Consider the following 15,832-nt stretch of genomic DNA (forward strand, 5'->3'; position numbering starts at 1 on the left):
ACCAAATGCCTCATATTTCACGAAACCTAAAAAAAAAAAATATAATAAGTACACATAAGAAAGACGAAGAAAAGTTCCTTTTGACATAAAGAAATATATGGTTATGATTTTTTAACGTAAAATTTTGACTTCAATTGCCAATCAATCTCATCGATGAGTGTATAAAAAGCTAAACGGTGAGTTGTATGTTATTTTTGAACTTTATATCTTATATAAAGTGTTAGCACGATGAGCAAAATAAATAATTGAAAATTCTGTCAAATTTTAAGTTAAAAAACCTCCACCTTTAATTATATATTTTTGTAATTAATTTTTTTTTTAATTTTTATAATTATGAATTGACTCAATGATAGGAATTATTGAAATTTGAATGTGTTATGGGATTTTATTTACTTTATTTTAGATTTTTATCATCTTATTCTTGAAAAACATGTTAAAATGCTTATGAATATATAAAAATGTAAAAAATGAGTTCATCATTTTAAATATTTAACATAAATTTATTTATTCATTTTTTTTAAAAAGAGTTCTCAAAATCATACAAAAACAACCCATATAGCAAATTATGTAATTTATTTTTTTCTAATTTTATTTATTCACAAAATTAATTTAAAATAATTTTATTTTTGACAGATTTTAAAATAATCGATTAATCAATCAATCAAAGGAGGTGCTGCATGACGTATAGGATGATTTAAAGAACTACAAAGATGGATTTAATTATTTATCAAATCAAATCAAATTTAAAATAAATTTTGAAATATAAATATAAATTATATATGGACGTGAAAGTGACTATCAAAAAAGTCACTTTCATTTTACTTCTTATAATGCAATATGACTTGTACTAATATGATACGTTTTCCTTTTAAATCTGGATCTTCTCCTTGTCTTAATATATCCGCGTGTGATAATTTTGGGCCCATTTGTTATATATCCGCGTGTGATAATTTTGAGCCTATTTGTTTTATTATTTTGAATAAGATTTTGGAAATAATATTTAATAGTTGAAGAAGGGAGTATTACAAGGTAAAATTTAAAAATTTATTAAAAAAAATCCCTAAGTTTGTTAATTTAACTAAACACCTAAATATATAAAATTTTTTATAAAATGACAAAAACACCCTCACCACCCGTAGTGTCAGATTCTGGCCACCACCGCCAGAATCTAGCCAGAAAATTACGTTACGACATAGATCAGTTGGATCTGACAGATAGGGCATCGATATGACCTTTTCTGAAAGACGAGATCTGGCCGTCGATGGTTGCAAAAGTCCATATTTAGTCGTCGCTAACGGCCAGATCGGTGTATTACCAGCCAGTTCTGGTCGTGGTGTAGGCCGTTTGTGATAGATTCCGGCTACCACCGATGGTGGATGCCGGAATCTGGCAAGTATGGGTTTCGGGGGTGTTTTTATTAATTTTTAAACTTTTTTTAGGTATTTAATGAAATTAATAAACTTAAGAGGTCTAAAAGTAATGAAAAAAATATACTAATATTTCTCAAATAATGTGTCAAACAATATTTGAGGAATAAGATTGGGAATATGGGTAGAAATAATGTGCCAAACGCACCCTTTTTTATTATATAAAAAATTTCTTTGTTAAAAGTTGTATTGCACTACATCGTCAATTTGATTGATTGTTATGATGTATATACGTAGTTGAAACTTTTGAAAGTGAATTCTATCATGAGAACGGGTCATGTTTGTGGCTTTTTTATTATATTTAAATGATTATTTATCCCATCTTTATTCTATATTGGACCATCCATTAATCAAATTTGTGTGGCAAATAACCAAGAAACTTGTATAAATCAAAATTTTTGAGCATGCAATATATATATAATAATTTTTGAGTTGAATCTCCAAAAAAACTATTGCTAACCAGAGACGCCAACTATGGCCATTCTTAGTGGCAACCCACTTTAGAATTGCACTCAGAGAACCCACAAATTGGCAAATAAACAAAAAAATAAAAATAAAATAAAAACAAAATCATAAAGAAAGCAAAAAAGCAAAGTGTTCGCGTGACGCTTCCTTTGTTTTCTTCATCCTTTCTTTATTCACACAAATGGGTTTTTTATATACCCACCTGAGAGATTAGAAAGTTTCAATTATCATGTATCTCTCTAAACTATCATTTACCACCCCAATAAAGTATTGAAAAATGAAAACCCCTCTAATAGGGGATATTATAGTACTTTTTAAAAACAATGGGGGCGTTTAGGTATTTTCCTTTTCTTAGGGGTTGAGTAGAACCCGAAAAAATACACAAACAAAAGGATGTGAAAAGGAAAATCACTATGAGAATCCACCGATTATCTCAAGGCACCACCCATTATATATATATATATATTAATTTTTTTTAACTTTTTTCACGCATCATTTGCCAGTTGCCACCATTAACTAATTTAATTAGTTCTTTAATCATATAATTAATTGGTTAATTAAATTTATCCTATCTCTAACTAGATTTTATAATTATTTTAATTGTTTTTTATTTCTTAAAATTCCAACTAGATAATCTATTTTTTTGGTGGGTCGAGGAATGAGATTTTGTTAATGTAGTACAAGGGATTCCATTAGAGATCCTATTTGTCGGTTTTAGATTCCAAAACACAGTAATAGAATGTTGGCGATTGCATATTGCAATTGCCAACTTTCTATTATGATTTATGAGTTTGATTGCTTACGAGTCTATTTTGTGTGAAATCGAGACATTAACATATTGCAAAGCAAAAACTACGAAGTATCGATGATTGAAGCGTCACCATCTAAGGATTATGATTTATGAAATATTGTAATCGTTGGTTGGTATTATGATTTTCAAATTTGATTACTTATTAGACCATTTTGTCATATCGTGACAATATTATGCTATAAAGTCAAAACGATTAAGTATCGTCTGAAATCTTTTTTTTTTTACAGTTGTTTTGTCGAATACCTAAGATTTCGTATATACAAGAAAACTATTGTATGAATATTTTACGGGTCTTATATAATTCTAAGATGGTATCATGTCTATTTGAGAAGTCAAGGCCATTAGATATTGATTAAAGTATATTACTAAAATTGTTTATTTTTATCCCAAGATATATGAAATTATATATTTTGGTGTGGAATAGAACAAGTTGATTTGTAAAATATGCTCTTGACCTAGCTTTTAATCATAAAAGTAATTAGATTATACCCCTTTTAAGTTATATAACTTTCCAAATAATTTATTAATTCTATGATAGAAGAGAATATTAGTTAGTAGAATTTTGAGCCAAAAATATTCCTAAGATATATGAAAAAAAAAGAAAAGTAGTTTCAAGAATGTGTTTTAGCTAAAAAAATAATAATATTATACTAATTCGATAATATTACTAAACCGATATTACAAACAACTGTATTAAACTGAATCGATAGCATTATCTGACGTGCAATATGAATACACGTATTGATACAACTAGCTAGCTAGCACAAGAATTTTATANCCCTTTTAAGTTATATAACTTTCCAAATAATTTATTAATTCTATGATAGAAGAGAATATTAGTTAGTAGAATTTTGAGCCAAAAATATTCCTAAGATATATGAAAAAGAAAAAAGAAAAGTAGTTTCAAGAATGTGTTTTAGCTAAAAAAATAATAATATTATACTAATTCGATAATATTACTAAACCGATATTACAAACAACTGTATTACACTGAATCGATAGCATTATCTGACGTGCAATATGAATACACGTATTGATACAACTAGCTAGCTAGCACAAGAATTTTATAAATTTTGTTTCCAAAGATAAAGACAAAGGAATTTTTATAAAATTAATTGATTCCATAATTTTATTAATAATTAATTATTTATAAGTATGCAATATGGCTGTTGGCTGCCTGGATGTGTTGAGGTCACTCTTTGTCTCCTGTGAGATATGAAGGGCCAATTTTAAGAAAAGGTCAGGGTTAGGTAAGATTAATAATAAATCAAAAAAAAAAAAAAAAAAAACCAATTAAATTTAATAAATTTATTAATTTGGTTTTTGGATGATTAACTAATTATTTGCATGTGGATTAGGAACCAAGCCAATTGATTTTTTTTTAGTGATTTTAAAAATGTTTTCAAATGGATTGTATTGTTTGACTGTTTTTTTTTCCTTTTCAAATAAAAAAATCACTTGGAATACTTAAATATATATTTTAAGTGTTTTTTTTTTTTTTGATAAATCCAGTAATTACCTCTTTCGTTTTTCAAACTTTGGGTATAACTAATATCATCACAAGGGGAGAGGTCTTATTTTAAGTGTTTTTTTCTTATACGAAAAATGGGTAACAATCAAAACATTTGTAAATACGTTAAAAACTTCAACACGTCAATTATACATATATTCTCAACAGATGAGAATATGTTTGATATATGTTGTACATACACGTATCATAAATAGATGGTCGAACTTTGCAACCGATATATAATAGATAAATATTTACTTAAAAAAATACTTAAATGTACTTGTATAAATAGAATAATATTCTTTAAAAAAAATCATTTTTACTCCCATGAATGTGGAAAAAACTTTGATGCATTCGTTGCATATATAATTAATCAATAAGGGTATACCACCTCATACCACTTACATAATGCGTACATACCTTATAATCACCTGATCGCTCATACAATCGAAGCATATAGATAGAATCAGTATTCAATACACTAATTATATCGGGTTTTTTTTCTTTTCTTTTCTTAAACCCTAAATGGCTAAATCTCACATCATTGTGGATAGCATTGATAAGCATGGACATAATCTTTCTTTGATAAAATTAGTCAATAAGGGTATAACACCTCATCCCACCTACATTATGCGTACATACCTTATAATTTGTTCGCTCGTGCAATCGAAGCATACAGATAGAATCATTCTTTGATATACCAATTATATTGGTTTTTTTTTTTCTTTTTCTTTAAACCCTAAATGGCTAAATCTCACATCATTGTGGGTAGCATTGATAAGCATGGACATAATCACAACAGGGAAAATTGGATGTGTATAGTTTGATTGATCAAATCAGTTTGACATTTTGCAAAGAATATGCACCATGATTGTCCTTCTCCAAAGTAAGAATAAGAAAATGACATTTCTTCCAAAACTATTGTAAGTGGAAAATGAAAATTTCACATCACTTTTTGCAATTTGCATCAGCATATATAGACTTTCAAAAGTAAAAAGAAAAAAAAAATTGCCTAACCAAAACACATATATTCTATATGCAACTGACGCATATACATCTAGTCGATGAGAGAACATCTTTCTTTTTTTAATAGCTGCGGTATCCGGGCATAGTGGCCAACTAAGACCTTAGCCCTTAGGGCAACGAAACACCCTATAAGCACAATAGACCAATGTAATTGCATAAATGTGATATGTGTCTCTCTTATGACTCGAACACAAACTTGTGAGTATAGTTAACCCTAATGACTAAAGGGTTTGCCATCCGACTACAAGAGAAGAGGTCAACGAGAGAATATTATGTGAAATAAGAAAATGAAAATGAAAAAAAAAGCTCATGTAGAGTAGAAATACATATAAAAAATTGTGTAGAATAGAAATATAGATAAATATTATTATACATATACATCCGAGCAACTTATTTTAATTTATTCTTTTATTAATTAGAACAATACTGATATACATCGGGATTTTTAAATAATTTAGAGAGGTGTTTAATAATTATAAAAAGATTTTGGTAATTACTGAAAATTTTAAAGATCTGTAAAGGGAGTATGAAATAGACCCTAAATCATTTTATAACTCGAGCAATTCAAACCTCTTATCAAAACAAATTTTTTTAATTAATTATATCTTTTTCACCACTAATATTAATCTATCAAATTAAAATTAAAAATATAATTTTCTCATAATTTCTTTAATTAACTTTAAAAAATCCAACTTAAAACACCAACATCTTAATTTAAAAAAAGGAAAAAAGAAGGCGCGTGTCGCCACGCAGAATAACAACCATTACATCATTCGCGCGAGAATCCATACCATCCCCTTCCACGCTTTTCACCAGCTCGTGAAAGTCACTCTACTCACAAACTGTAGAAAACCCCTCAAAACTTTCCCTCCACCCAACACCCTTCAAAACCCGTCGACTCCGCCGCGTCCGGTGGAGAGGTTTCAGCAAATTCCGTGGGACACGCGCGTGGGTGCGCAGGATAAGGAGGAGGAGAGGGGGAGGGGTGAAGGATAAGAAGAAGAAGAAGAACAAGGACCCATCTGGTGCGCACATTAGAGTTAGGTAGTGGAAAGATGACAAGAGACAACAAAGAGAAAGAGCGGGATAATATCATTTAAAGGACACCTTTTTAAGAGGTATATAAAGGACATTATCTTAAAAAAATGCACAGCTAGAGGACATTTAACGGTAAAACACTGTTAACTTTACCTTGATATTGTAAAATGACTTAAATACCCATGTATATTACATTATGATATCCTTTTTCCCAAAAAAAATAATAATACATGTATAATTATGTAAGTTAAAAAAATTAAAAAGTTCAAAACTAAAATGCAAAATATATTAAAAAATATTGGTAAACTTATTCGATTTAAGAATCTTATTTAAATAAAGGGTCTATTTTGGAAAATTACATTAATACCCTTAGCAAAGCAAAAGTTAACTGTGTTTCATATTAACTGTTATTTAGTTGTGAGTTTTTCAAAAAAAGTGTCTTCTAACTGTCATTTTTCTTAAAAATATGTACGTTTCTGAAAAAAGTGTCCTCTACAAGAAAACATGTTTTTTGAAAACACTTCTTAAAAGTTTATTGTGATCTTTGACTCTCTGTAGCTCAAGATAGACACAACACATTTATACTATAAATAAATTAAATAATTAATGGATCATGTTATTATGGAAAGATTCACAAGATTGGACCCCTTATAACTAAAACATTATTATATTTTAATTAATTTTTTTTTTTATTATTTGTTACCTATTTGACTCTTGGTGTATTATAATATAACGTTTTAGTAACATTTGAATACTAATTAATAATTTATTAAATATTGTATGCTATTTATTTATTTACAAATTCGAATTCAAAACTAGAATTCTCTCAAACCATACGATTTGTGAGAAGTAAGAAATTATTTTCTTGATTATGTTATTGGATACAAACATCCTTAGTCATATTTTTACGATTAAACCTTAACGTGTTCTAATATAATACAAATGTACCAAACTCCTTCGATTGTATTACGTATGAGAAGAAAAAATACATCCGATTAATGACATTAAGACGTTCGTCCTATCGAAGAGTTATCGGTATTAGATTCTTTTGTGTTCAATATTACTATATTCTTATTTATTTTAATAAAAAATAAATTAAAAAAAGAAAAAAAAAAAAAGAGAAGTTGGAGTTAAAATAATGAGGGAACAGTCTTGGGGGTCTCTTTTAAGGTGTCGTGTAGCTCAATGGATTCTTCTTAGAAATAATGATGGGACTTAATGGGGTTTCACCACAACTACTTCAACAAGAAGAAGGAGACTTGCTCTTTCTACGACTACTTCTGCCACCGTTTCTTTCATTCTTCCTTGTCGTTTTGAGTTCTGTTGCTGTTATTGTTGTTGCAGAGAACACGCTGAGCTTTTAGCGGGAAAAACCAACTAACTGCCCTTTTCATTCGTGCATGTCGGTTTGAAGTAAAATAAAAAGGTTGGTTCCTTTTGTACTTGTTCCTGTTTTCCTTTTTATGTTTTTTGTTTTTCCCTTTTCTGGGATTTTTTTCTTTTTGCCCTGTTTGGTTTCCCAGCAAGGAAAGAAAAGTTGATTGAAAAACTTTCTTATTTTTGTTTTCTGAGTCAGAATTCAAAAGGGTTTCTCTTGTTATTGCTCTTCTTTCTGGTTTTAATTACTTCTTCAAGTTCTGAGTTCAATTCATAAGATAAAAAGGATTTTTATTTTAACTTTTATGAGTGTCTTCATTGATGAATTTTGTTTCATTTGGCTGATTATTTGTTCTTCTGATTGTTTATTGATTCTGTTTTCGAAATAGTTAAGCTGGAATTTATGTTTTTGTTGTTTTTTTAGAAGCTTTTCCCAGTTTTGGATTTGCTTACTAATTTGGCTTTTGAAATTTGAACTTTTCTTTTCGAGATAATTGGTTTCTTCTTAATGGATGCTTTGTAGCAGAAATCAAAACCATTTTTAGTGATAATATTTTTAATTTTGATTTTGATTTTCTCTGCTGCTCCCTTGAAGTGGAGAATATGAAGAGAGGTTTAACAGTCTTGTTTGTTGCTAATTTTTCTCAACCTGCTGAATTAGCATCTTGCCATTTTCTGTTTTTGGCTTGTTATTGTTCTACCCCGTACTCCCCCGGTTCATTGTCTTCTCAATATCATGATTGCTCATATCGTTATCTAGTCAAAAGTATGAGATTTGGTTACTTTCAAGTTGTAGGCTTGGTGCTTCTTATATCTTAATCTACAATTCGACACAACTCAGTAACTAGCTTGGTTTCCTTCATTTTTCGCAATATAGCATTAGCGATTTGATAACCAACATGTTTTGAATCACCGGAGTGTCTTTTATTTGTTAAAATTTGTGATAGTTATGAAGAAAGATGTTCTGGAATAATGTCATACTCATATTCATCCTGTTGGCAATAAAGTATTTTAGGTATGAATAGGTCCACCATTAGCACATAAAAGGAGACAAGTGAACAGTAAGCTCCAATAATGGAATGACATGGCAATTTAAACATGATTTAGAAATCAATATAAAACAAAAAGATATGATGATTGGTTTCCAAACTTTTATTACACTTGGCTGTGATTTGAGCGTTGTAAAAGGGTGCACAGTAGGTGCAAGTTGCTTCTTCTGCTTTGTTAAGTGCTCTTGGTTGAAATCTAAGCATTGTTTATAGAGATCAGAATGCTGTTTTGGCTAAAGTTCAATGTTCTTAGTTGAATTCTTTTATTTGTAAAGTTTCGGGATTTCTGGGCAGACTGTTGGTCAATACCAATATCTCTAATTTCCATCGATGAGCAATTTGGTCTTATGCTTCTTATTGGGAAATGAAATAAGCAACTTTGGCAGTGGAAGTGACAAGATTCATCATCAACTCTTTATTTACTTCTAAAGTCAGTGTGTATAATGCCAACTCGGAGTTTCCAGAATGCTAGTGCTTGTTAGAGAGCTTAGTACTAGTATTGTATTCTTGTTTGTTAGCTTAAGCTTTCAGGCTGAAGTTTTTAGGTTGACTGATTACTTATCCATATGAACTTCTGATTATTTTTGAATTTATATCAAAACAAATATTGAGCTTTCACATTTGAGGTTTTCATGAATCAATCTGTTAATTGCATGAAAAAAAAATTATTGTCTTAGAATTCCTCTGTTTTGCTTTTAGATGTTAGTAACTGATTGACTCTAATCATGAGCATGAAGACCAAGAAATAGAAAATCGATTTCTTGTTTGTGTTATTTTTGCAGTAAATTAATGCTTTTTTCTTTCTCTACTTGTACATCCAACTGCTCTGGTTAAGTGTGTCTTGTAGAGTGTGGTGTGCATTGAGATATTTGACTTACATTGCTAGATTTGTATAGTTAGACTGCTACATACTCCGTCCGCTTTTTTCTTCTTGCATCCTTATAAATAATTCGTCTTGTGTTGATTTCATCTGCAAAAGATAATGCTTATTGTTAAATTGAAGTCTTCTCAGATCTGAATCAAATTATGTCAGAACTTAACACTTAGACTATGTTGCTATTGCGTAAGTAGAGCCAGTAAGGTTTCCATGACTTCGGTTGTTATCCACTGGAACTCTGTCAATTTGATATCCTGTTAGCCTGATTTTCTTTTAGTTCAAATTTAGACATCAAACTCAACTACACCTTTTATCAATTTTGCATCTTGTTGTCTTTATGCTTATATCTTGTATTTGTGTTTACGTCTAAAGCTAATGGAGCTGCATCCCATCATAAGTTCGAAGGGCATGAACTCTCCGTCCACCCAGTTTGTCACCCCAAGTAGATTGGCAATTTATGAGCCCATTCATCAACTTGGCACATGGGGGGAAAACTTCAAAAGTAATGGCAATCCGAATACATCAACACCTATGATTGTGGAGGTGGATACAAAACTAGATACTCAGGTGCGACTATTGACATTTACTCTACTTGGTCTGATAGTAGAGGACACATTATTTGGATTCCCAAGCTAAATAATTCTTTTGTTCAACTTTTCAGTCAGAGGATACTTCGCAAGGAACGTTCCCGCTTTCTAACAAGTACGAACAAGAAGCAAGTAAACCTGTTGATAAGGTAAGTTTGATTGTATTTCTGGTCATTTGTTTCTCTCTGATTCTAATTTATATGAATATTATTTGTAGTGGGTGGACATATCAGTTAGTTTGTCGAAAGATTTCCATTGAAAATTAGAAGAGTACATACTGTTTTTCTCCTCTAGGTTCTCTTCCCCTCCTTTTCCTGCTACATGTTTATTTGCATCTTCTGTTCTCTGCAGGCTCAAACTCTTGTTCTGCTTCTTAATCTTTGATCCTTGTTTCTTCTCTGAAATTATTGTTGCTTTATGTTTGCCTAATTGGCTGAAACTTTTGAAATATTACACTCCTAAAAAGTGGTTAATGTATTAATGCAATGAAGGTGGTTTTTGTGTTAGTTTGCTAGGACTTTTGATAATTGCTGTGTAATTTGGTATAGTTGTATTTTGCTAATGTTAGCATATAGTATTCTGTTGTTTTCTCTGGCTTTCTTGAATTACAACTATTTTCAAATTGATCCTTTTCTCCATGATTGATTCAGAAATTACTTAAAAATAGTCTATATCTGCACAAAGCCAAGAACTGGCACATAATTTAATGTACTACACACTGCCTTTGACTTCACTTTATTCAGTGCATTCATTCTCACAATTGACCAATTTGACCCGTAGGTTATGGCTAATTTTGTATATGGTTTTTTTTAATGTATTAAATGATATTCCCTTCAATATGAAATGAGCCTTTTTTCTTTTTATTACTAAATTCTGCAGATACAAAGACGTCTTGCACAAAACCGTGAGGCTGCTCGTAAAAGCCGGTTGCGGAAAAAGGTAAGATGAGGCCTGCTTTGAAACAGATTCCCTAACATGCAACAAGTGGTTTGGGATTTTAAATTTAATTTGAGTTTGTTTTGCAGGCCTATGTTCAGCAGCTAGAATCTAGTAGATTAAAGTTAGTTCAGTTGGAGCAGGAGCTTGAGCGAGCTAGACAACAGGTATAGAGAAGATTACTATTTCTGTTTCTTGTTTAGTCGATTGGTATTATGACTTATGACACTAGAAGCCCTTTCCCTCCTATTTCCTATTCACATTCAAATATTTGAAACAACGAATGCTACTCTGCAGGGTTTGTATATAGGTAGTGGAGTAGAAGGTTCTCAGATGGGGTTCTCTGGACCTGTAAACTCAGGTTTGTGAAAATATTGCTGAAGTACTTCTGGTTTTGATGTCCTCACTTGTAAACATTGCTATTTCTTGAAATTGCATGTTTCTATTTGCTGTGTTTTGGTATCTGACTCTGGAAACCTAGAGTGTATGCTTGATAATAAGACTTTGTGGAATTTTGGTACTGCTAGCTTACCACCACCACCACCCATTGTATGCTCCTGCTATTTAATGTTTTAATCATGTTCCCTTCAAAGCATGATTACTCCAATATGTTCATAGTTTTATTTCCTAAATCTTCATTTTAATTTTCCGCCATCATTTCAAGTTCTTGTAAAGAGTACGTAAGAAAGACTTCATACATTCTTCATCCACACTGAAGTCATTTCAATGCTGTCTATAAATTAAATGTCTCGAAAATGTTCCTGGCAAAAGATTTCAGCCGTCCATAAGCACAAGTTTCCAATGCTTTGCAAAGTTGACACCACCATGACAATTGATGTTGTGTTATGAAGCTATGTATATAATCTCTGATGCGCTGAATGTGTTCTCTGTGATTTGATTTCCTGTAATTCCTGTTGCTTATAGAACACTCTACTTTTTGTCATTTCATGTTCTTGCATTCAACAAAAAGTCCTCACCGAGGTTTGTGCAGGAATTGCTGCATTTGAGATGGAGTATGGACACTGGGTTGAAGAGCAAAATAAGCAAACTTGTGAACTGAGGTGTGCTTTGCAGGCCCATATTAGTGATATAGAGCTTCACATACTAGTGGAGGGTGGCATGAGCCACTATTTTGAACTTTTCCGCATGAAATCTATTGCTGCAAAAGCCGATGTTTTCTATGTAATGTCCGGCATGTGGAAGACAGCAGCTGAACGTTTTTTCTTTTGGATAGGAGGATTTCGTCCTTCTGAGCTTCTTAAGGTGATTCATATTTCAATTTATTTAATAAGTGAAATAACTTGCTCCATTGAAGGTATTTATGGACAATAAATGGAGTAACCATAGTTTTGGACACATTTCGTAATATATTATATGTATGTGTAAATATTGCTCTTTCACATATTTCTTAATCGAGTTGTTATCTAAGGTCTTCCACCACAGGTAGAATAACGCTGTTCGTAAACTGACATTGATAACAGGTTCTTGTTCCTCATCTTGACACCTTGACCGATTCACAATATATGGAAGTTAGTAACCTAAGACAGTCATGTCAGCAAGCGGAAGATGCTCTGTCTCAAGGCATGGAGAAATTGCAATCAACTCTTGCTGAAACTGTAGCTGCTGGTCAACTGGTAGAAGGAGGTTACATCCCACGGATACCTACTGCAATGGAGAAGTTGGAAGCTCTAGTCGTCTTTGTGAACCAGGTAAGAATCCGCATCATTGCCCAATCAAGTATGGCTTTAGTCTGGATTCTTCGGAAGTATAGCTGATGTTTCTATTGCATGCTATCTGTACTTTCAATATCTTTCAGTAATCCATTTTCTGATCTGTCATACTTTTTTTCTCCTATAGGTTCTCTTCCCCTCCTTTTCCCTCTGTATTTTTCTTGTTCAGGGTTTATCTGTTGTACATGTTTATTTGCATCTTCTGTTTTCTGCAGACTCACAAACTCTTGTTCTGCTTCTTAGTCTTTGATTCTTGTTTCTTCTCTGAAATTATAGTTGCTTTATGTTTGCCTAATTGGTTGAAACTTTTTGAAATATTACACTCCTAAAAAGTGGTTAATGTATCAATGCAATGAAAGTGGTTTTTGTATTAATTAGCTAGGACTTCTGCTAATTGCTCTGTAATCTGGTATATTTGTATTTTGCTAATGTTAGCATATAGTATTCTGTTGTTTTCTCTGGCTTTCTTGAGTTATAACTATTTTCAAATTGATCCTCTTCTCCATGATTGACTCAGAAATTACTTAAATAGTCTATATTCGCACAAAGCCAAGAATTGGCACATAACTTAATGTACTGTGCACTACCTTTGACTTCACTGTATTCAGTGCATGGATTCTCACAATTGATCAATTTTACCCACAGGCTCTGGCTAAGTTTGTATAAGGCTGTTTTAAAATATTAAATGATATTCCCTTCAACATGACATGAGTCTTTCTTCTTCTTGTTTTTTGTTACAAAATTCTGCAGATACAAAGACGTCTTGCACAAAACCATGAAGCTGCTTGTAAAAGCTGGTTGCAGAAAAAGGTACGAGGAGGTCTGCTTTGAAACAGATTCCCTAACATGCAACAAGTGGTTTGGGATTTTAAATTTAATTTGTGTTTGTATTTCAGGCCTATGTTCAGCATCTAGAATCTAGTAGATTAAAGTTAGTTCAGTTGGAGCAGGAGCTTGAGCAAGCTATACAACAGGTATAAAGAAGATTTACTATTTCTGTTTCTTGTTTAGTCCAGTAGTTCCTGTTGCTTATAGAATACTTCTTTTTGTCATTTAATGTTCTTGCATTCAATAAAAAATCCTCACCGAGGTTAGTGCAGGAATTGCTGCATTTGAGATGGAGTATGGACACTGGGTTGAATAGCAAAATAGGCAAATTTGTGAACTGAGGTCTGCATTGGAGGGTGGCATGAGCCATTATTTTGAACTCTTCTGCATGAAATATGCTGCTGCAAAAGCCAATATTTTCTATGTAATGTCAGGCATGTGGAAGGCAGCAGCTGAATGTTTTTTCTTTTGTGTTGGAGGATTTCGCCCTTCTGAGCTTCTTAAGGTGATTCATATTTCAGTTTATTTAATAAGTGAAATAATTTGCTCCATTGAAGGTATTTATGGATAATAAATGAAGTAACCATAGTTTTGGACACATTCGTTAATATTCATGTAAATATTACTCTTTCACATATTTCTTAATCGAATTGTTGTCTAAGGTGTTTCACAGTATATGGAAGTTGCTAACCTAAGACAGTCATGTCAGCATGCAGAAGATGCTCTGTCTCAAGGCATGGGGAAATTGCAGTCAACTCTTGCTGAAACTATAGCTGCTGGTCAACTGGTAGAAGGAGGTTACATCCCACGGATACCTATTGCAATGGAGAAGTTGGAAGCTCTAGTCAGTTTCGTGAACCAGGTAAGAATCCGCATCATTGCGCAATCAAGTATGGCTTTATTGTGGATTCTTCTAAAGTATAGCTGATGTTTCTTTTGCATTCTATCTGTACTTTCAATACCTTTCAGTAATCCATTTTCTGACCTGTGAATTAGTTCTTTATCAGCACATCTGATTTAAATTCAGGAACTTTCTAGTCAATCAAATTTGCATTTCTGTGAAATTGAAGTTTTCTTCTACTTCTAGCTGTTTATTCAAGCACTATGCAGCTAGTATGGAAAATAACTAGCTGATGATTGAGTTAGTATTCTGGCCGAAATTCTGTGAGCCCGTGATGCGAGACAAATCACATCTTTTCTCTTCCCTTTCCTCTTAAATCATCTTCTTGGCATTGAGCTCACTATTTTGGTGGTTTAATGCATTCATGATGTGTAGGCAATATCATTTTTCGTGATGTACTCAAAAACCGTAGTTAAATTTTCCTCTGAGTGCTTCTCTTTTACTGCAAACTTAAGTATGGTTACAGACTCTAATATGGATATTCTTCACTGTTGAGAGTTTCTCCAAATAAGATTTCATGATCGACGATCAAACCCCCAATTGGTGTTTCATTAAGAAAAATGATATGCCAACAGGTGTCTTGTTGCTTCGGTAGGAAACCCCCCAGAGGAAATTCAAGACTATTTACTTCAATTCTCAAGCCTGATCTTCTAGATATGCCAAATCTTGGAACTTCTCTATAGTATTCTGTATAGTTGCGGCGCCCTGCATAATAGTTCAATGGTTTCTGGATAAAGCTTTCTTTATCTTGCCTTCTAAACTACACGGCTTACTTTCTGTAATTTATATTCATGCCCTGCAGTTCTCTTCCAGGATTGTTGAAGTGCCTCTTTTTTAATGCAATTCATTGCGCTTTCAGGCTGGCTTGATCCCCGCGAATGCTAATAATTTGGCTGGCAACTTGGCTTGTGGACACATATTCCCTTTACTGTCATCTCGATGTTCTCTAGATTTTCTTCCCTGGAATTGGTTTATGTTGCCGAACTACTATTTAATTATGCGTTAGATCAAGGATACTGCTATGTTGACGTTTCTGATGTTTGGTTTTCTGGGCTATGAAATGTATGTTAATTGCTCTTGAATACTTTTGTAAGCTTGCTATTATTTGGGTGTTCTATTGTGTTTGAAACACTAGTTTATTATTGAACTTCTCCTGAACTTTTGCCTTCTAAGGCTGATTTTTGTCTACATGTTTGCATAATTAGATTTGTTTTCCAGTATATCGTTTATACTACACCCGATCATATAAACTGCTAATTGCTGATACCAG

At 32.1% G+C, this 15,832-nt stretch overlaps 1 protein-coding gene and 1 pseudogene across 2 annotated transcripts; both read left to right on the top strand.

The window, feature by feature from the left end:
- Positions 1 to 7,449: 7,449 nt before the first annotated feature.
- LOC116121758 (transcription factor TGA1-like) lies at positions 7,450 to 12,919 on the top strand. 2 transcript variants are annotated; one of them, XM_031407701.1, is made up of 8 exons: positions 7,450 to 7,703; positions 9,953 to 10,147; positions 10,242 to 10,316; positions 11,047 to 11,106; positions 11,193 to 11,270; positions 11,401 to 11,464; positions 12,095 to 12,366; positions 12,585 to 12,918. In XM_031407701.1, exons 2-8 carry the CDS (start codon positions 9,956 to 9,958, stop codon positions 12,876 to 12,878), a joined length of 1,035 nt encoding a protein of 344 aa, XP_031263561.1. In that variant the 5' UTR covers positions 7,450 to 7,703; positions 9,953 to 9,955; the 3' UTR covers positions 12,879 to 12,918. The 2 variants fall into 2 exon arrangements, with proteins under 2 accessions (XP_031263561.1, XP_031263562.1); XM_031407702.1 differs by lacking the exon at positions 7,450 to 7,703 and adding an exon at positions 8,134 to 9,133 and having other exon boundaries at positions 12,585 to 12,919.
- A 485-nt stretch (positions 12,920 to 13,404) lies between these two features.
- On the top strand, positions 13,405 to 15,568 carry LOC116121745 (annotated as a pseudogene).
- Positions 15,569 to 15,832: the final 264 nt, after the last annotated feature.

This window comes from Pistacia vera, unplaced genomic scaffold (assembly GCF_008641045.1).
Source record: "Pistacia vera cultivar Batoury unplaced genomic scaffold, PisVer_v2 Contig128, whole genome shotgun sequence".
Classification (NCBI taxonomy): domain Eukaryota; kingdom Viridiplantae; phylum Streptophyta; class Magnoliopsida; order Sapindales; family Anacardiaceae; genus Pistacia; species Pistacia vera.